The sequence below is a fragment of the Eufriesea mexicana genome, unplaced genomic scaffold, assembly GCF_001483705.2.
Source record: "Eufriesea mexicana isolate 0111107269 unplaced genomic scaffold, ASM148370v2 scaffold8101, whole genome shotgun sequence".
NCBI lineage: Eukaryota > Metazoa > Arthropoda > Insecta > Hymenoptera > Apidae > Eufriesea > Eufriesea mexicana.
In genome coordinates, this window is record NW_016915893.1 from 5,025 (window position 1) to 28,069 (window position 23,045).

The 23,045-nt window shown below is 48.0% G+C and overlaps 1 protein-coding gene across 1 annotated transcript in view; it reads left to right on the forward strand.

Moving 5' to 3' along the window:
- Positions 1 to 22,298: 22,298 nt before the first annotated feature.
- The window catches only part of LOC108552808 (uncharacterized), a 113,864-nt gene continuing 113,117 nt past the window's right edge, over positions 22,299 to 23,045 (forward strand). Inside the window, exons 1-2 of the mRNA XM_017907476.1 lie at positions 22,299 to 22,303; positions 22,879 to 22,991. Coding sequence (XP_017762965.1) covers positions 22,299 to 22,303; positions 22,879 to 22,991 — 118 coding nt within the window. The remainder of the gene's footprint in view (positions 22,304 to 22,878; positions 22,992 to 23,045) is intronic.

Genomic DNA, 23,045 nt, shown 5'->3' on the forward strand with positions numbered 1-23,045 from the left:
ATCACTTTTTTCTACACGTAGTATATTACCACCGAAGAAATGTTCATAGTTAGTAATCTTGAACTTCGTAAACTTCTCACAATTTCTTAAATTTTTATTGTGTTCTATTCGTAAATATTATGATAACGTTACAAACGTAACCTGCAACTGCAATATTACGAACTAATGCCCGACACGTCGCGTTATTTTTCTCATATATATATTTCTTCAATTGTAGTAATTAAATCCCAATCAGCGATATCACTACTTCCCGAAATGTTTTGAAGAGATTTGTAATGTTTTACTTTGTCGCGTAAGAATAATTGCACCATTTGTTACCGGTATACTGCTTTGCCGCCAACTGGAAGTTAGCTGCGGCCGGATATACTACGTATTTTGTGGCGGGAAAATGCTGCGTCTTTGAAATAGTTATGTGGTAAAATATCAAACGATGTCTCTTATATTTATTAATATCAATGAAGCAAATATAAATATATTTCTGTTACAATAATGACAAATTAAGGAATGGTTAATTTCCACTACAAAGACGTTATAAATTAATAAAATTAATTATAAGGTTAGTATAAAAAATAATATATAAAAATATGTATTATATATTAGTTACAAAATTTGGTATATGAGCATTGTGACCACCTTTATTGAACATACTTCTTGAGAATATTAGTTTGTAATGTATGTGTAGTTAAAACTACATTACATTTAGTCAGATCTATCCAAAGAAAATATATATCACTCGGTTATAATAAAGCTACAAATATTTGTCCTATTGCTAATAAGGTTGGTTTATGTTCAGTTTCAAGTATACTTATGACAAACGTGAAATGTTATTGTTATAATTAAGATTGATTATATAGTACTTTTAATAAAACAGTTTACCTAACTTTTGCAGTGATGGGTGGGAGAAATAAAACGATAAAACGATATAAGTAACTATCACACATTCTCTTCCCTTCTTTTTATTCTCTTAGCACCCCTATAAAGCTTTTTACATTTTTTAACTAATTTGAGCCACTCAGTGGTTTAGATAAACAATTGGCATTCTTTTCTTTATCTGGCATGTAATAAATTTGCAAGTTCTTAGTTTTTACTACATCTCTTATATAACAATATTTTTCTATGTAAGAGCTTAAATTTAATTTTCTATATTTATTACATTCAATCTTTCTCATCTCCTTTTCCAATAAGACTTTACATATTAGTCTATATATCTGCACAACACATTTCATTGGTTTCTGTTCCTTTTTCAAATTCAAAACAATACACACCCTCAAATATCTTAATATTCCCTTCAATCCATTTCTGTTCAACATTTCAGGATCATGGTTAAATTATGACAAACGTCTTACTGCAAATGAAATGTCTGGCCAGACATAAATATTCAAATACATGAGTTTTCCTAATAATTCTTGATATTGGTTTATCTTGAATTAAGTTATGGTGGATTTGTTCTTCCTCTCAGCAACTCCAATGCACTGCAGTATCTTGTCTGGAATCAAATCATATTTTACATCCTTTTGAATTAACCAAACCTGGAGGTCTTGTCCTACAAACTCACCTCTATTGTCTGAGCATATAAGTTCTTGATAAAATAATTTTCTTACAATGTGACCGATCTTTTTATTTCCTTAGCTATCTGCCCTGTTTCCTATAAGAACAAGACAATAATAGCTGTCCAATAATCATCAATATTTAAGATGTACCTTTTACCTCCCTTTGATGTTGGCTTTACTGATCCAATGAAGTCTGTGTCATAACCCCATTATTCCTGATGTTTTTCTAATTTTCAATTTTCAATTGTTTTCCAATCTCCTATGCACTTTTTACAGATTTTTGCCTTAATGCAACATTCAGACTTTGTATTTACTTTATCTTTACTTTGCATATCTATCATTTATTGTTCATTGTGCATCACTTCAATAATCCTCATATTTGTATGACCCAGTCATCGATGCTACACATCTTTCTCTGTTAATACATATGCAGCCCCTTTTCTGTCTCTTGATTGCACCGTTTATTGATTCTCCCTTTTCTTTATGTACCTCAGCTCCATCATTCTGAAACTTAAAACATTAGTGCTGGTCATTGATTTTGACCAGTGATACTAATATTTATTCAGATCAGGAACAAAATATACCTTTTAATCTCAATGTACTCTCTATATGTTGTTGCTATGAGAGAACACCTAAATTAATTTTATATACTTTTCATCTGTCTGACTCATCTTCCTTTTCTCAATCTTTATTTCACCATCAAATATTTCTATCTTGTATGACATATGGTTAGCCGACCTGGAATGCAATAAACATATCATACCTACAAATAATTATTGTCATCTAGTGGCTCTACGTTGGTGGTATTCTACGAGTCCAATCTTTTTCTTCTGTTGCACGTGCTTGTTTATTTCAACAGAGTATCGTCTTTCTACAACCAGGCTCTGCTATCACTAATAAAAGATGGAAAAACAATGGCTTATGTCTCACGCTGTTCATTTACTACTGAAAGATATGTTAATACAAAGACTTACGTTCTATTGCATGATGCAGGTACGCCATGAATACAATGCTCCTCATGTTTTTATGCAATTTTCTTCTTACTTCCCATGCACTCTCCTGTTCACTTAGGGAAAAATTAATAAATCACTCAATTTCTGTAATTAATTTATGAGCTTTTATAATTGTGTTATACAGGCATATCCTTACAGACTTGTCATGTGCCAGGTAAAGAAACGAATGCTGATTGTCTAATTAAAATCACTGTTTGGGCTGAACTGATTAAAGAACGTAGAAAACTTTATGGGGTACTTTAGTGAATAAAAAGAAGGGAAAAGAATGTGTATTAGTTATTTATGTCGTTTCATTGTTTTATTTATTTCGTGCCTTCGCCACGTGGTTTTAGACGAGCTCAACGTGCATTCTATGGTCCTATTACTTTCTTGAGCTTCACGTCCAAAATTATAGATGGCGCTAATAGAATGTTGCTACAACTTCTATAACGGCTGCCATTAAAGATACATTGAGTTTATTTCCTTATTTCGATGACGTCGCGTGTCTACGTGGATGGTCATCTCACCCTTAACTCTGTGCAGACCAGGAGATACTCGAAAATATTCTTACCCTTTCATCATAGAGAACCGAGGTAAGGGAAAAATCGAAAAATAAGAACCGTGACAAATTCGTCCGAAGCTTCCAGAAATTATTCGACCGAAATTAATTCATACGCGACAAAGGGAAAATAGGCAAGTCTGAAAAGAATGCCGAAAAAAAACGCTCAAATCCACGGTGTTACCGTATAAACGACGCGGCGTATAAATAACCAGGTCGGCCAATTTCTCAAGCCGCAATCCTTCTAATGCCCGGTTTCGTTACGCCCGGAAGTGGCTGCATTAGGAAAGCGAGAAACGATGTAGCGTAACACTTCATTGCGAAAATTATGCGATGCCATTTCCTACTGTAGCTACGGCTCCCTCGCATTGTTCGCGCTAACGCGGGGAAAGAAAGGATATATACGCGCCATATATACATGCATGTAACGTATAAATATATACGTGCATCTGCATACGTATGCAGGGCGGGAGCAATAGCTTAGACCACCTGCAAGGTCTCTGTTATCTTTGGAATTACGAAGTGACTTTATTTACGAAAGTTGTACGGTTTAGAGGGAATTATAACGTTCGAATTAGAGTTTTCCTTTTCTTTTCAAAAGCCGTGGATTTTCCGGATTTAAAAAATCACCGTGCTATTTTTCCGCATTTTTATCTTTTCCCGTAAAATAATAAATATTCGAAGAAAAGGTAATTCGATATTAAATACTGGAATGCATAATTAAACGCTCGCGTCGTGATACTTTTAAATGCACCGGTAATAAAAGTAAAAATAAAAATATGCAAAATCGACGCACGTATAATATTTGCACCGTTTCATTCACAAATAATTCATTTGATTATTCTAACTATACTGCGATACCGATCGCGTGACACACCCTGTATAAGGTTCTACATACGACAGACGAAGGAAAAGACCCGAGAGGGTGGATCGAAGAAAGATAGGAGAGCGAGAAAGGAGTTGCAGAGGGGAGATGAGGGTACCGAGTGGATCCAGAGTGTGCAAATTACGGGACCATGGCGCTAATGTTAACTACACGTTTTAGTAGCCTTGTTACCAGACCATCCTGATGCAGTCGCTTTCGTTGCGAGAAGAGGACGTCGTTAATCGTGCTACTTTTAAATACCATTGTGCCATGCCGTGCATTCCTTTCGCGCATTCCCCGCCTTTGAACCTTTCCACGTCCTCAAGAGCGACAGTTTGAAAAATAACGAAACGTGCACGAGTAACGAACACGCTCGGATTTTTAATACTCTAAATCTCCGCTGGCACGCTCGCAATTATATTTAACGAAAGAAAACGACTATTTAATTACGCGCTTACCCTCTATTCCTTGCTCTCAACCCTGACCACCCTGCCTTTCTTCTTCCTCCACCCCGATGCGTTCCCGATCGAACATTTTTCATTCGCGGGAATAATTTCGAACGTTATCCTATCACGCTGCTGTCATTCTCCGCGAGATACGCGAAGTTCTCGAATTTATCGTTCTCCAACTCGCCGTCTAGAATTTCCGCGATAGCGAATTAAGGAATAAAACGCTAGACCGAGTGACACGGTCGAGACGCCCTGGCCGAGCGTTATTTCGATTGAAATTTTTCCTCCGGAACATGACATCTGGACGTCGAACGTCGTTCCGTCAGCGGCCATTCTTCGTTACAATTTATTTCACTTCTCGCAGGAATCGCGCCGCTTCGAGAGGAACGAGTGTCGGGCTTTAAGCGGTGATAAATTGAACGGCGGAAGCGAGATGGGACAGAGTAGCGGAAAGAGGGCCAGGACGAATGTGCGACGCGCAAATTACGCGGCTCTGTCACCGATGTTAACGACAGACGTTAGCGGCGTCATTACAGGGTCACTTCGATGCGCCAGCTTTCGCCGGAGGAAACGGAGCGTCGTTAATCGCGCAACGCTTTCCCATCAACCCTCGTCTCACCCTCTCTCTCTGTCTTGCACCCGCACCTCCATTTTTTCTCCTCCTTTGCTTTCTCTAAATCCGTCGTCGTACCATCGAAAATGGCTCCCTCGCGGCGCCATCGCACGGCCCGCTAAGTATCGCCGCGCTTCCACGGTATCTCGCGACCCAGTTATTCGTGTCGTTAAACTCATCTCCGAAGTACCCTCGAGATCGCGTTAGAATTTGCAAAGACATCTACCTCGAAGGGAATACATCAGAGGGAATAACAGACTCGAGAGGACGCTGCTCCGAATCGCGGGAAACTCGTTACGACGTTACCGATCGGTTCGAAACCGAACTCTCGAATGGAAGATCGACGAAAGGTGAAGAATGTTCGGGAATTCGTCGCGATGTCGATGCACCCCGCGAAATCGAGGGTGAATCGAGTCCCGTGTTCCACGAGCGAATGCAAACAGGTCTAAACTGCCAACGGAGATAAGGGTCCAAACGTTTAACGATCGTGATTGACTGTCGCGCGCTGGGGAAAGCGTTAAAACGGCCGATTGTGAGACTCGTGCTTGCGGAAACTGAAATTTCAAGGATCGTAACCAGCGACCCGTGAACGCGAAGGGAGTGGAAATTGCGAGCCGGGCCGAGTCGGAGCCAGGGTCGGCGATGGCGGCAATGGCGGCGACGCTGGCGACGACGAGCAGGACAAAGTTGGAATTTCCCGGGCGAGCGTCAACGAAGTTAACGAACACGACTCGAAACGGCGAGAGGGAGACAGAGAACGGAAAAAGAAGCAGCGTGGAAAAACGGTCGGTGGAAACCGGTGACGGTGTGCACGTTTCGGTAACCGGGTTGCCTCGAAATCCCGATAGGACACGGCCAATATTAAGTTCGCCGGTGAGCCAACGCCGCCTCTTTTGATCCCCTTATCCAAAACTAATTTTCCTCCGACACGTTCGCCCCGTCTAAATATATTCATCCTTTGACCCGGGCTCTCTTACGCTCCTCGATCGCCGCGAATCGACTTTGCCTCGGACTCGTGGCAGTCGCCATTCTCGTGACGCTGTCACAAGCCTCGGTCGTTCGATTAATCGTTTGGCTTTCGATCGTTTCGCTCAATTTCCCAGCTTGTTTCCCAACCGCTGCTTGTCACCCTTATTTTCGCTACCCTCGCGAAATTTGTATTCCCAATAAAGCACGTTCGATAACGCGCTGGGCCAGCCGGCATATCTCTGTCAAAGTCCAACGCGAATTCCGGAATCTGGACCAGAGTTGGCAATAAACTTGCCATTTGGTCATTTTCCGCACCGTGTCAGCCTCGTCAGTCGATACCCGCTATTCCCAAGTTAATCACACGATTCCTTTGAACCTGCTCGCATCCACTCCTCCTACGGGCCAGTTAATTCGCAGTTAGCAACATAATCACGGCAGCGTAACGATCCGTGAGGGTCGGTATCGCCGGCGTGCAGCCGTGAGCGTGTTCTCGCCACCGCGTTGGTCCTCGTCGAATTAACCAGACCTCCGGCAAACTTCATCAGCCCGGCGTGGTATTCATGACGATTCCGATTACGGTTTGCTCGGCAGATATTTGATCTCGGGCCGGGGCCCGTGTCGCGGCCGACGCGCGTTTCGATACCGAACGAACTAATAAACGCGAGCACGGTCCGCGCTTGTGTACTCTGCGCGCCAGGAACGCGCGAGGAGCGTTCCACCGGGTATGCAGCAAATAAGCGAACCCGCAAATTTCCTCGTTGGAAAGGGACTCGCATACGCCGACGACCAGTCGCTGCTCCGGCTAAATTGCCGCCATTAATGAGTCGTGACCGGCGACGCGTTCGATCGGCCGAGTCGAAATGATAGCTCTCGGGAACGATGCTTCTACTGGGTCTTACTTCGGGTGTCGAGCTTCCAAGTGGAGGTTCGTCGAGCGGCTAGTTAGGGAGGTGGTGGCGAGGAGTAATTGTGGTCCGGTCTTAATGCCGGGGGTAGCAAATGGCTCAAAACGAGTGGTTCCGGATATTTTATTTTGGGCGATTAGGGGTAACAGCTGCTCCTCGTAAAATCGATCGTGAGTTTCGGTTCGTGTATAGTATATTTAGCTACGAGTTATAAATCGATGACTATAGTGTTACGCAAATATTTGCATAATGGAAACTTGGAGATAACCTTTGAAACTTTGAAGCGAATACTATCACGGAGATACCAGGAAGGAAAACAGAAGTATCGTATAGCGCAAGGTAGCTTCGAACTAAATCCGGAAAACTAAACCGAGAAATTTAGGCTTCCGCGATGCGGAACGCAAAGAAGCGGCGGACAAACGCGCGATTTTCGCATCGACTTTTATCCAAAGTGATATCTTCGGAATATGTAGCCAAGACTTTGGAGAGCGCCCTTGAAAGCTACTCGAAGGATGGGCGCACCTGTGTCAAGTATCCTTCAAGGCCTGCCGACCCGTGCAACTCCCGTGTACGACCCTTCAGCCCGCCTCGTTTACGTTTTGCCAGACTTTACGCGGGTCGCGACTACTCGTTGCCCTCTGCGGCATTCGAGAAATTAAAAGATCTCGCTCCAGGTGCGCGGCTGCTGGAAAACCGGAGCGTTACATAAAATTACGCGAAAATATCGGGTACACGAGATCCCCGACGTCGTAACATCACGGGGAAATTCGCACATAAATTGCAACACCGTCCGAGGAAAAACGAAAATGGCGCGAGAGGATGGAGGAGAGCGTGGACGTCGGTGTCCATCGACGAGGTCGCGAAATTTGCCACTGAGGCGAGTCGGAAGGTGAGACATCCAATTAAGCGACGGCTAAGACAACAGGAGGAACGAGACCGGTTCAAAGCATTAATCGGCGTCATTGTAGCGCTCTGTTGTTCTCGTTAACGGGGACACCGAGGCGGTTCCCGACAAGTTGGACGTCCACGAAACCACGGAAATCCGTTTTCCATTCTCCCGAGGGCGAAACCGCGCTATTCTCCTAAGACGCAGCCTGGCTGCTGGCTAGTCTGGATAACGTTTTGGTCTGCTGATCGCCGGGGTTACGCGAGTTCCGTGCGCCTTGCGAACGCTTGAACCCGACGCGACGGGCCGTCTTCGCGCGAGCTTCCGGATAAATAACCGCCCCGCTTCCGACAGCGCGATTATCTTTATGCAAAGCTCGCGTCCGAGATACGCGTTTCCATGCCGACTGTTCCCGTTTTGCGTGCAATTTCGGTTTCCTCTCCGACCTTTCCCGCGGGACGTTGCGTCACGCGTTCGCGCGAAAATCGCGGTCGTGGCCCAGATCCGCGCTGGATCTGGATCGCGAAACGCTGCAGAGTTGAACGCGTTAATCGCGTTAGAGAAGTGACAGGACTCGATTCGCTTTTTCTCCCGCGGGTTTGAAAGGAGAAATAACGAAACGAACGGCAATAATCCGTGGGTAGATTGCGAACTAACGACTTCCGCTTTGCGAACGATCGAAACAGCGAGCCAGGTACGCCGTAGTCAGCTAACCCTGAATACGCGCGCGGTCATTGTCAGGCCAATCGCGTACTGCTTGCACGATTCGAATTTTCGTCCTAATTTTTCCCGGACACGGCTTTCACCTCCGGTCAGCCAGTTCTCGTTTCACGCCCAGACCGATCGTCACGGCGAACGTGACGTTTCGGAAAAACCTCGGTGTAGCCATTTTTCAAGCCTCTCCTCGAGTTCGATAATTTATTTCGAGTTATATTACACGAAAGTATGGGGATGTTGTACGAACGAGGACGAGAGTGGAGAAATATTTGAATAAAATTCGTCGGTTTAGAGTTGACGCGAGTTAGACTGGATTCTTTGAAGAAGTTCTCGCTGTGGAAGGTTTCGTAGGTTGTAAGGAAAAGCTCGGGGAAATTTAGGTAAATTTGGAGATGACAAAGAGCCAGGACCTTTCGAAATTCCCGGCAAGCGGATACTTTCACTGCTCGCCCAAGTCTCCCTCGGCTGTTCCCCTTGGCACAATGACCGCTCTAAAGAACACCCAGCCGCGCCGATCCAGTGCGAGCGAGCTCGTTCCTCTAGCAAAACCCTAGCTCTTGAACAACGCGGTTATACTTTACGCTCGGAAAAACCCTCATCTTTTCACAGCGCGTTGTGTTTCAGCGGCACCGGGAGCAACGGGAGCGGAATCACGACGCGGTTTTGTTCCCCATCACGGTCACCGGGTCCAAACTAATTTCGTGCGCTACCTCGCGATAGAACCTACGGGAACGGGAGGGAAGGAAAATAGTAGGAAGACCGAGAAGCGAGGGAAGGGGAAGGAAAGAATGGGACGGGAAGGGGAATAAATTCGTATTCCCGGTGATGTCGGACGAAAAAGCGAGTCGTGTTTCGGATCATCTCGAACGGGATAAATCCGTGCCAGTTCACGTTCGCCGTCTCTAAATCTGTTCGCGCAGCGTCGGAATAAAGGATGACCGCTGCTGTCTCAGCTGGTAGCGAATGAAAGGCAGCGCGCCGGTTTTAGACCGTGTCTACGTGACCCGGGGATGAAAACCCGCGACGGATATCCAACGTCGACGGCCATTACCGATTATATCGGACAGATGCTGTTTTTAGATAGCGTACGTCGCGAGGAATTAACCCGCGAAGGATCCGACCTCTCCGGCTCCCGTTGGGTCCGCAGCCACCCCTATCCGCCCGGCTCCGCCGATAAAAACGTCAGAAGCAGCGAGTATTCCCGTAACGTTACGATCCGACATTCCTTCCTGACTCGAAACGAGTGAAGGTTTCGAATAATCGCGTTTAAGCCCGACGATTTATCAGTGGCACAGCGGAACGTAGCCGGGGAGCAGGCTTTTCTCGCGTTCAAGAAGTTCCGACGAACGGCTTTATCGGCTTGAAATATTTCGACGAGCTTATCGATACCTGATAAGAGAGCACCGAGTTCCCATTTCCCTCGGCTGTAATCGGGGGACAGATCGCAGTGACGTTTCCGGTGCCAGGGTATCGCGAACGTTTCCCGTGAACGATGGGACAACGAAGGAATCGGGACACCGTCTATTATTTCAAGATTGCCCACGGCGCTCGCGGGAACGCCGCGATATTACCTTCGTCGACTTTCCTCCCTTCCCCCAGGGGGATTCCCGTCGGGATATTGAAAACGTGGAAGGGATAAACAGTAACGGGTGGATTAGTCATCGATAATCCACGGCCTGAGGGGGTGAGTTTGGAAACTTGGCGGAGTCGCGAATGCCTCGACGTTCGCGTCGTCGATCCTCTCCGGGGGTTGCTTTGGCTTTCAAAGTGCGCTTGTTACGAGAACGCTGAACGGTATCGGTTAAAAGGCGCAAGTGTTTAAATATTAAACGCGGCTGCGGCAAACTTTTAAACGCGAATTGACTCTTTCTATCGCGGCCTGTAACGCTACCATCTATCGCGAGGGCCGATATTTTACGTACGAAAATGAAACAAAATCTCTTCTCTCCGCACTTAATAAATATTTGGGGGTCCTCCTCTATGGAGCTGCCATGATGTCTCGTGGTTCCTACGTTGCTGCCGGTTGGTATAGATCCATTTCGTCCATTTCGTCCTGGGCCCACTGGCGGACTCGTCGGTAAAGCTTTCTAGCAGGCCCTACCTTAGACAGGGGATACTTTGGTAATATTGGAACTTCTATTTATGGGAAGTCGAGGAATCACCAAGGACTCGAGGGAAGGTCCACGAATTCTCTAAAAATATTTTCTACCCTTTGCTCTATCGTCGATATCCAAAGACGCCCGCGTAGACTCGATCCTCGAAGACAGGAAGAGTCGAGGTTGCTTTCAGCGATAGCTTTTAATCCAAACTCGGTGCCGGTGTGGATCGAACGTCGGCGTCGGCAATTTCGCGTTTGCAACGACGCGATAGGGAACGTCGACGAGGAACACGGGAACTTTTATGCGTTTCGTATCCACGAGGGTGGGCGCCGGGTGAATCGCATTTAACTCGAGGCGGAAGGTCCGCGGGAGCGGCGCGCGCACGAAAGCGAGCCCCCTTTGGGATTATAATCCGACATCCTCTCAAGTATCCTGTTTACGACGACCGCCGAGGTAATTTCGCTTGATCCGTCAGCGGAGCCGAGCCTCGAGAGTCGAGCATCAAAAGCCGTCCTTGAAAGGAAGAACGCGGAACCGCTCCGGGGCTACTTAATTTTCAGGATTTTCCATCGTGCTTCCGCACCCGGCGCGCTTATAATTCGCGGATGCATTTTAATGCGACGCGAGTGTCGGCCGTGAGAAAATCGCGAAAATCGCGGGATCAACACGGGGTGTAATTTTCCGTCGACACGATCCTGAGTCTTTTATCGTACCGTGCCATCTTTACCCCACTCTCCCTCTCTCTCTCTCTCTCTTTGTCCATTTTGGACGGTGAATAGCGTCATTGAAGGTGTTGCCCGAATCACTGTCAGTTAGGGGTGGTTCTCGTTTTGAGATGGTTCGAGGAGGGTTTGAAAGTAAATACCGTTGTTGGGTGGACCGAGGAGTGCACTTTTTATAAGAGAGTACAAAGCGAGAGCATAAAGCAATGTTAAACAGCTCTTTCGCTTCTTTCATCCCGGAGTACCTGTATTTAGTTTAAAAGGAGAAACAAAGCACTCGAGGACGGCTGCTTAAGTTTCTAAGATACGGAAACGTCTAAGAGATAATCTCGCGGGAACTTCACAGGGATGGAATAACCCTTGAACGTCGTTGCAGGGTCGTCTCAATCGCGTGACATCGAAGGAATAAAGTTGCCCAGTTGAAAGGAAAAGTTCCAACGAAGAGGACTGCGCTCCGGTGCAACCCCTAAATTGCGCGAGTCGCAATTCGCAGCGATTCGTCGTTGGCGATTAATCACGGGACGTATAAACGATCCCGTTATTCGTCCACTGTGCGCGATAATACGCGTTATTAGCCGAGTCCATTACGAAATTCGATCGTGCCACAGCGATAGACCGAACGCGGGTTCGTGTGTACCTCGCGAGTTCGCGAGCGGAAATAAAGAAGTCGTTTGTATCGGTTTACCGTAGGGAAAGCCGATATCGTTCCCGGGGGATGATTAATCGCGTGGGGCGGCGAAGGTGGCCGGCCGGCCGCAAATTGCGTCAAATATGCGATCAGTCGAAATTGATTCGACGTGTAACCGTCTGGTCGGTCGGTTATGGGGCTGGAATCATTGGCCGAAACTTCATCAAAGTTTCGCGACGTCCAGCGTAAATTGGAAACACCCCGAAGTTGCCCCGGTGTACGGCGAACGAAGTCGCTGCGTTCGAGAGGGCTCCTGAGAGGGTTCCGCGTCTTAACTACACGATGCAGCGGAACCAAGGCGATTTCCGCGCAAAGTTCCGCGGTTACCTGCGTTGTTTTGTAATTGGAACTGTTTTACGGTTAGTGGAAGGCGCCGGGAATTTATACCCCCGCCGGTAATTGATTGCAAGTAAAGCTCCTGGAGTTTCGGAAGCCAATAAACTCGGCGAGATTGATCGTGGATGAAGACAATTATTCGAAGCCTTAAGCAATCAGGGTAGAATTATTTTCCAGATTGATTTCGCGAGTATTCATCGAGTGCGTGTAACTTGATCTAAATTGAACAGGCCTGGAGACGTTCCTGCGCGAATGATCGACGAGCAATCCGCGAGATAAGTCGAATCGCGGCAAATCCCATTCGGGAACAAACGTCTTACGAGGCACACTTTGTTCGATTCGAATCGATCGATTTCATTAACCGCGAAACTCCTAAGAATCCGTAGCAATCCGTAGGAATTTCCATTCTTCCGCGACGATTACATCCCCTACCTTGTCAAACTCGTTCCACGTCGGAAAGCATCGACGACCCCCGGTATCGACGGAACGACATAATCCGTCGACGTGGTTGCGCATGACGCCGTGGGTCGCTTAACGAATTCTCTGGAAAGTCGAAAAACTTCTTGCTTCGACAACCCCCGTCCACGAGGTGATCGGGGTTGGGACGGGGAGGAGCGAGTTTCGCCCGATTAAAATCCCCTCGTTTCTAGAAATTCAGGGAAGAGAAGTACTCGGTCGGAGTTTTAATATCGGCTTCTCGCGTGACGGTTTTGAGAATCGAAAGGACAAGACGAGACCGGCTGGTGTACGTGGACTGTTTACGACGGCGAAGATCCGGGGGTGTGCTTGGAACTTGGTCGCCCGTTGCTCCCCGCAGAAGGCAGATATTATCGGTATTCTACGAGTTCGATTGCCGCGGCCCCCGAGCCACCACCCCTCTTTCCATTTTCTCCGGTTCGAGGGTTATCGACACCCTGTCAACGGTTTCGCGCCTTCGTTGTCGGGGATGGCCCACTTACCGAGTCGATTCCCGTCGAACAATAAACAGCAGCCGCGAGTGGAACGGGCGGAAACGACGCCGGCGTCGAGGTCACGGTTTCGCGAAACATTTCAACGACCAGGTTCGTTTCCACGGTAATTATGCTTCCCTTCGTAAACGGCTCTCGCGGGTTCGCGCGTTGTACATCGCGATTAACCGCGACGAGGCAGAAACGCCTCGCGCTTTCATTACAGGCTCTCGCTGCACCCCCCGGCCACCCCTTTCTCGTTCGCCGCTGATCGATTTTCGTTCTTCCGCCACGGTCGCGACACGTTCGGCCAACGCGTTTCACCGTATTCGGGGTGGTGCCGAATTTCTCGTAATAATTATTCCCGTTGATCGATGTTCACGGGTGGGTCGACGCGCCGCGTTTTTTCCATTTCCCGCGTCGTTTTGTTCTTCCCGGCCGGATCTGGGTCAACGGAAACGTATTTTCCATCGGAGGAACGGAAAAACGACGCGAGCGAGGAAGGGGCCTCGATCGATCAAAATCGAATGACACCGCGGGAAAAAGTTCACTCGATGGAAATGGAACGCTCGAGGAAAATGTTTCTCTTTTTTCTTCCGTCCGGCCCCTTCGCGCGCAGCCCCGACCCGCCGATCCATGCGGTTCCTTCTGTCGTCCGCGTTAAATGCTTTTCCGTCCGACGAGTTCCCGGTGCTATCTTCTCGTCGCGGCGACTACGCTCCGATCGTCGAAATTCCCGGAACCATATCTTCCGCGCGAAATCGAGGACTCTCGAGCACCTACTCGGGGGTAAAGTAGGGTGTAAAACGGGGATATTCGTTCTCGCAAATATCCGCGTCCGCGCGATATTTCTCGATTTATACCTGTGCATCGAGTGACCTCTTAACCACCAGACAGAGGATAGATAATCTCGAGAGATGGATAAGGTGGGCGAAACGAGTCACGTATTTTTCCCCCGATCCATCACCGGTGGATCCCCTAACTCAAGATCCGGAACCCAAAGCCTCGCCGAATTTCTCGGAGACCCAAATGCGGCACCCAAAGGAAGAGACGTTCCTCCTTCACCCTCAACTTTCGTCACTGGGTCACGCGTTTGTTCCAGAATGACGAGGAAAAATTTCGTCGGTCAGCGTCGATCGCCGGTGTCCGTTCCGGCCATGAAAGGACGTCGACGAGCGACATTCTCGATCGTGAATTCGCGCCGGTGGAACGTCGAGGCTGCTCGAGATCTCGAGATCGGAGCTTCCCGTGTCCAGAACAGACTGTCGGGGTTTCTCCTCCGTGGAAGATTTCTTCCGGCGATACGACGAATAATAGCTGTCCCATCCATATCCGCGTGAAGTCCTCGTCAGAGGCGAACGAGTTATTTTCCATGTTCGACACGACCCGGCCGTTGAATCCGTCCTGTCTTCCGGGCCTCGTTCTACCATTCAACCCCGCGATCCCTTGTCATTACAAATCGGATTTCGCTGCCGTGAGCGTCTTCAAATCCGCAGATGTTTCCGGGGACTTTCGCCCGGCCGAGATTACGAGGCCTCTCGGCCCGTGATCCGTGGACCAAAAAATTTTATTCAACGTCCGTGACGCGGACCTGCACGGCCACGAGCGGGTATCGCGAATTCGAGTTGCTGCGCAGGGAAAAGTGGACAATTTTCGCTTCGATCTCGGGCGCAACGTTGCGTCGCGTAAACGTCAATTTCGTTATGGGACTCGCAAAAAGTTGGACACCATAGGCACGCCGTTATAGAAACTCTAGTTAACGGCGGATTGCCGATATAAAAATGGCGGAAGCAGTTTTACGCGAAACGGAAGATAAAGCGCGATTTATCTACATCTACGCGACTTCGCGTGGAAAAACTTTATTTCTGCAAAATCCTACAAATCTCCTTCCAGCTACCGCTTCCGGTTTATTGGCTGCGAAGCGTTATGCATGCGCGTTGCAGATCCTCGAGATACGGATTTACGGTCGGCGAACGAAGACGTACATATTTTAACTCCGCCTCTCGATTTCCGGCTCTCATCCCTGCTCGTCGAGTTTTTTCACTTTGTTATACCGTTGTTCCGCGCGATTTCCGATTTTTCCGCGCGCCTCTGCACGCCACTCTTGCGATTTTTCGCATGGGGATACTCTAAAAAAAAAAAATAAAAAAAGGAACGCGAGAGGGAGAGGTAGCGAGAAAGAGAGAGAGAGAAAAGGGAACAGTTGAACACGGTCGAACAGTGACGATCGAGTTTCTGGGAAAACCTAGACTGGATGATTTTCATTCACGGTCGAGCTGCTCGCACCCGACTCGATAAACCCGTGACCCCGATGACTTCTGCGATATAAAGATACCCGTGCATATATTATTTTCCTCTTTTTTTCTTCTCCCTCCAACTACGCTTCAGGAGATGTCAATAAAAATTCAATTTCCATGCGACGTATTGCTTCGGCAGCGACCGTAATGCCTCGCGAAAGATTTGTTTACTTACGTATCTGCGATATATTGGTCCGGGAAATATGGGTTCACGCCTCGATAAAGAAGGACGAAACATTTGGAGAAGAAGAAATTGACAGAGCTTCTTCCCTCCGCCTCTTCCCACCCTGCATCATCCAACCCCCGTCCCCCCGCGCCGTCGCCGTCCTCCAACTTTCCCGTGAGCTTCCTCGCGCGCCATCGCACCCTTTATTTCCTTTACATCCGAACTGCCTTTCGATCACAGGCTTTTACTTTTTCCCCGTGGCTGCCGGCTGTCGAAGTATTTTGTAATCCCAGAAAATGGTGTATCCCGAAAGGAAACAGATTTCACCCCTGAACGCGCCCTTTATGCACGTCTGAGCCCGATATTCTTGTTTCTGGCCCCGTGCGTCGAGATTTGTCAGAATCTTAACGCCTCGAAACTCCCGCGCCCTTTCCACCGAAGAACAACCGTTCGGGATTCTCTGTTTTTCCGCCAAACGAAGGGATTGATAGACCGCTTCGCGAATATTCTCGCCATTTTTCTGCTCGATCTCGACTACGAACTCTCCGTGTTTGCAGCGATTCGTCCAAGCGTTCACGCGGTAGCAGAGGGTGCAAACTCGTAACCCCTTCCGGATTCGAATGTCCTGGGTCCTCTCGATCCTCGGTTAGATCATCGACGGAATCGATGAAGCGAATGTCTCTATAATCCGACGGCTTCCGTATCGGATTAAAGCGGAATTCGACGTTCAATTAGAAGTTGTTAATATCCAATTTTCCTCCCGTGTAGTCGAACCGTGTCCGGATTTTAGGAGAATTAAGGTAGTCGGATTGAAATAGACGAGTTAAGCGAATTTTTGACGGAAGTCTCTTTCCACGTCCATCCGTTGCACGTCTAATGTCCGCCGAATAATTTGATTAAATTTCTTAGTCCAATTAAAAGTCTCTTCCGACGCCGTGTTTACCCGGTATTCCGGGAATAAATTATTTCTCGAATATATTACCGTGGTACTTAAATTCGGCGACTGCGAGGAATTATCCGAAATCTTCGTCGACCCGTGTTATTTCGCGTGGCGCGAGAAAGCGGCGTGAAATTCGTAGCATCGGCGAATATGCCAATTAAGCAGGCAATGAATGGAAAATTCGTGCGGGAAAAGGCAAGGGACGTCGATGAAATATTCCTTGTATCGAGCGGGCGTTCGACATTAACGGAGATTCCCCTTCGAAATTTATAAAGCTCGCGTTCCCTAAGCCAGCCGCATAAATAATGCATGTCGGCCACGGAAAAGAAGCGGATAGGAGGCGGCTTACCGGCAGACAGCTTAACGCCGCTTGTCCCCGATGCTTTTTTCCCATCGTCGCCCGTTTAATCTGCGCGAAATTTCGCAAGAAATCCGCTCGTTGATATTCCTCGAGGCCCGATCCGCGTGCGGGCCTCGTCTCCATGCAAATAACGCAATTAAGAGATTCGAATATAGCCGAGATAACGTTGCCCAGCCCGCAAACAGTCAACCTTTTCTTCCGGTCTCGCCCGCCAGACTTCCCTTTCGCGTTCACCTGTATCTCGGTCCACGATTTGCATGGAAAGTCGGATCCTAACGGCGTCGCGACGATCCTGCTTTTCGGCTTCGTGGCCCGACGAAGCCCCGCGTCCTCGGCCAATTCGGTTTGCGAGAAATGGGAAATATCGCGCCAGAGTATGGCCGTTCTTCGACAAAGGCTTAGAGGAGAAATGGAGTTAGGCAGGGACGCAGGTTTCGCGGCAAATTTGGGGTGCAGATTGATTTAATTACTTATACATCGAAATTTCTCTCGCGAAAGAAGTTTCTAGGAGCAATAGTAATAACGCGAGAATGAGAGAATTTACGTGAAGTAGTGTAATATTAATACGTTTCACTCGGTCAAAGTGTATCGGATTTTTTAATTTTAGAACGCTATATTTGGAGAAGCTTCGAATTATATTAAAATTGTGTGGGGGGTGGTTGAAGTCGATGTTCGCAGGTATGTTCGATACGAGTGCTAGAAGGGATGAAAGGAAAGGGAAGGAATGCGTTTCGTCCTGAGGCTACCTAGCAGGCTCTACCTTAAATACTATTGAATTTAATATTACTGTTACTATTGAAAAGTTTAAAAATTATATATAGGAAACGGAGGGTTTTTCTGAGAACTTGCCAGAGAGTCGTCGAACCTCCTTCGTCTATTGGTTAAGGATTGTAACGCGGGCGAAATTATTTGAAAGTATTTGAATAAACCGTGTTTAAATCGACTTATTTAATCCTTGTCAATTCCGTCGACGTACGTGATCGGTATAAGAGCGCGGGCTCCTTAATCGCATACGAAGAGCCGGAGACTGGCGCGAAGAGGAAAGAGTATGTTTCGCGAGGAGCTGATTTTCGGAGAGGCAGAGACGTGATCGGAATTCGAATACTTCCGTGGAAAGAAGTTCGTTACAGTAACGAACGTCCGTAAACCTTTGCCCGTTGGACGAGTACTCTTCTTAATTCTTTCTCGAGGATCACGCCGGGTTCGACTCTACGCCAAGAATCCGTGAAACGTCGCCGTTGACCTTTTCCACTTGCAGCGAACGCGCCACGAATTCGTCTCTTCGACTCGAAACTATAATACCATTTCACGTTACGGGAGTAACGATTGATGGTAGTTAAGAGTTTCGGCCTGGAGTATAACTTTGGCTAATTATCTCGGTACCTTCGTCATATCTTAAGTAAATTGTTAGTATATCTTCTGTTAGTATATCTACCACGGTATCGTTACTTCGTTGTTATTTTACATTTTCCACGGTGCACCGTTCGAAAATGAAACGTCATCCGGTCTAAATCGTATAACAAGTGGAGAGTTTCTATAAAGCGGAGGGTATTTCTGGAATCGCAGCTCGAAGGGCCGGCGAATTTCTCTAGCCGGCCATTAGTCTTACCTTCCGCGTCTAATAAAAGAATAACAGAGCGGAAAAAAAGAAGAATCGTTTGCCGTAGCGTCGTTTCCTCCCTGCTGCCGGCCGAAGAAAAGGTTATTCACCGTCTAGAAGCGCGAAGCTAAGAGGCCGAGCCCGCCCCTTTGTCAGCCCTTTCGATGTTAACAAGAGAGCCTTCAGCTTCCTATTGCCGCGACAGCTTCGACAGATTTTCGTGCACACGTGCCGATCGATTCCGCTCCCTCTGCCGGCTCTATCTTTCTCTCGTGAAGCCTTTTGTGGCCTAGGGTCGTGAATCGGGGGCTTCTCCCGTAAATAGCCTCGGTTTCCCGATTCCTGGCCGGATCGATGAAAAAGTTTCAAGGTCCAGAAGGGAAAAGGAAAAACCTCGATCGAGGAAACGAGACGCGGCCGAAAGTTGAACGAGTTTCGAAGAGGCGGTCGTAAATCACGGAACAGGGAGCCGCGGAACGGATTCGCGGAACAGGTTCGCGAAACGGTTTCGCGGGACGGCCGAAACGACAGACCGTCCTCGGTCCAAGTGTTCCATAAATCAAACGTGGCCAGCAGCGTCGAAGAAACGCGGAAACTTTGGGAATCGAGCGACGTCCCCGAGCTGAGCTGCAGACGGATTGGCAGCTAATCGAATCGCACGGTTGACGAAGAGACGAATGAAGGAGGATTTATCGTAGGCAAATAGAATTAGGAGTTACGAGTGCCTCGAGTAACCTCTGGTCCCGGCTGCTGTGACGCTAACCCAAGTAGAGCTAACCTGACCTAACTGAGTAATTCGATTAGGGAAGCACCGGCGACGGTACACCCGACCCCCGTCCACGGAATCTCAGCCCCGCTCGTTGTCTCGGCTTTACCTGCCCGTGAGTTCGAATCGTACCCTCTGCAACTTTCTTCCCCCGGTCGATTCCTTATTGCTAAATTGTCTGTAGATTTTGGCGAGGCCACGGGTAACGAGAAACTCTAATGAATGCAATTTGCAGCGACGAGCGGCAAGTTTATGCGCGAGGATTGGCCAGGGTTTGGCGGGGCAGAGAGATGGGAAAAGATTCGACGGATTTAACGTTTGAACCCGGCATAGGTCGTTTAAAAGTCTCCGACAATTTCGCGTCGTATTCCAAGATTCGGAGAAACCCGGGACGAGTTCGGTCCAGTTTCCAGCGGTGCTCTTATCGGAAGACATGTCCCGATTCATGCCCGGATAATCCTTTGGGAACCACGTTCGTAGGTATTCTTCGAGGCAACCCCGATATTAGACTCCCTAAAGCCTCTGATAACCTCTGGATAAACAATCCTACGAGACCCAACAGCTACGTGACCCCGAGTCGCGAGTCATCCTCGGACACTGGACTGCTCGTTCCCGCAAGCACACCTCTCGCGGGTTAAATCCACGCCATAAATCGCGAGACGGCGAGACAGCCTCGGCCTGTTGCCCTGGATAGTTCTCGGGAGCACGTCATCGCTTATACGGCACGCGTATTCCAAAATCGAACTGGAACGACCGGGTCGTTAATATTATCGGATGTGGGTCACGAATCGTCGCTATAGACGGGCACGAGGTGGAAGTCATCATTAGCGTATGAGCCAGCAATCGTGGAAGCAAGACCCGCGTCTCGGATGTCGTCATTAACACCAGGCGGAATTCGAGAAGTTATCGTGGTCGAATCGAATGACTCGCGAGTTATCGATGGTAGGTTCCATGACCCTAAAGTAGTCAACTTCGGTGTCCGAGTCAGGTCTCCGACCCGGGATACCTGGTGTCGCGTTTCGCGCTCCGAGATAACCAGTTTCCGACGTTGGATCCCTGGGGTCGTCGGTGTCGAGTCTCCAGGCACAAGAGTCATTAGAGTCGTCCCATGTTTCTGTGCTCAGAAATGGCAGCTTGTTGCTAATCCTAACGCTCTTTGAGCTCGCAGGCGTGACTCGTATAATTCCGAGCACGCTGCAGGTCGAGTTCCGGATGATTAGGGATCGTGATTGACACGATTGACTCCCCGCAAGAATTTGGAGCAGACCTTACAGGGGTCGCTCTACGAGGCACCCTTTCCGAGGGGATAAATCCCTCGCGCGGAACATTGCGACACGGAATACACTGCCTCGTGCTCTCTGACATTCGGTATATCACGTTCTCCATTTTCACGTTTCGCACAGTTTCGTACCGGTAAACGTCAAAGTTTATCATGTTCCTGTTACAGGGCTGTAATATTTACGCACCGTAGTTTCATTCCCGAGTTTACATACGCGCCCGGGAAATAGGATTACTTTATTTCGAGAAATTCATCGGAATAAAGCGCGTTCCCCGGTGATAATGTATAATTTTCTGCAGGGGCATCGTTTCGTTTCCCACGTAAAATAAAACTCGCTGTTTGTTCCCAGTCAGATATCCATTTTTTCCCTCCGCAGAACGCTGGAATGCTGCATAAATCATTAGGTATCACCGGGGCGATCTCTGCTCGATGCTTTAATTTAAATCCGCGCTGCATTTCCATAATCTTCGTCCCTTCTTTGTAATTGCCCTGTTTACAATAGGGTGCAGCTGCAACGAGCAACACCCGCATTTCGAATTCGGAAGGAAAATGATTTGCAGAGCTCTCGAGTCGTTGGGGAACACGGGCACCCCGGATGACATATCGGTTTAATTAAAGGAAAAAGCCTCGAGGACGTCAGAAGCGCGAAGACATTCAGCGAGCGATAAGTTTTTACGTAGGACACAGGTCCTGTCGGGGAAGTTCTTTTCTTTCTCCAGAGGGTTGGTCCAGATATCGATTCTCGTCCATTCGACGAAGGACTCGGACGTGCTTGCTTTCTAAACAGCTCTCCGGCACGGCGAACGACCACCCCGATCTCGGATCGACGCTCGACCAATCTCGAAGAAACATCGCCCGACCCCGTCGCTTTTTTCCAACAACGCGATTCCATCGACGGCGAGATGCATGTTCGACCATCTCCTCGCCGTCATCGTCGATCGCCGTGCCAACTTCTCGCCCGTTCCATGCCCCGCTGCAAACTTTCCCAGCTACGTCGCATCGCTTCCATCCCCTTTTTCATCGCGTCACTCGCTGTTTTCGCGTAATAACACGCCGATATACTCCGTTACTTCCCAAGCACGTTTCCGTTTCCCTGCACGTGCACCGTTTCAGGCTACACCCTCGAAACCGGTCCCCCGGACAGGCAAATCTGACTGTGCAACGTTCCTTCGTTTCTAATTTAACTCCTTGTCGCGCGATTCGAGTCCCGGCAACGCGTGCCATAATCAACGGTAAGATCGATCACGCATCGAGCCATTTTGTCCAAAGTCAGCGACGAATAATACGAGACAGCAAGACATTGGCGAAAACTAACCACGTGTCTGACACGTGGTGTGCATGTTCGACCCTATCTATAAACGACACCTTTCACCGCGTTGTGTTTGGTCAGATTCCCTTACCACGAGTCTTGTACGATATTGTAGACGAAGAGGTTAAGGACGTATGCTTCGCTGTTTGCGTGATATTCCAGATAATTTTTGGACAAGACGAGGCATCGCGAGTGTTAGTTAAATCGAGGTAAATGTTTAAAACGATTTTGGCGTATATTTTCCGTGATTTATTCCTTCGGAAGCACGTATGTACGGACCATAATGAGGTTAGGCAGATTTCTCTGAAACTAAGGTCGAAGGCTCGAGTCGTCAGTGGTGTAGCCAGGTCTGTGGTCAGACGAGTAGCGCAGGTACGAGTTTCATCGACTAATCGCGAGTAGCGTAACTGCGCGTCTGGTCTGGGATTAAACTCTCTTTTCTTCTTGCAACTTTACCGTAAATCTTTCCGAGTCTCTCTCCTCTCGGTTCTTCATTTTCGTTGTTATTATTATTTTTTGCAGTATGATAGTATATACCAGCGTTCAGAAAAGTTCGAGTTACATACGGGAAGCGGGAAATGCATATTCACGGGCTCGTTCGTAACCAGTGCGCGTGAATTGATAAAAAATTGGACGGTTCTTTCGCGGGCAGTCGGCTTCTGCATCATTTACGGAGAATTCGTACATTTCCCTAGCGTCTGCCGTGAGAATCCGCCGTAAATATCGCGGGCCAGCGAGGATCACGCAATAACGCGTCCCATAATATTTATCACGGGTTTCTTCTAACGTTTCGACGCGCAAAACTCCGTAGTATCCCGTGTGTGCGAGATACCCAGCTCAGTAACTATTTATATTTGCTGCAGGATAAACGAGAACACCACGAGATCCCAATTCCTCGCGTACTTCAGCTTCTCGTCCAAGACAAGCGTGTCCGTCGGCTGGCCAGTAAAAGGCGGAGATCCGGTGAACAACACTGGTAAGTGTGCTTTTTATTTTCCATTGCGTCGCGATTGAAATTTCCTCCAGACGA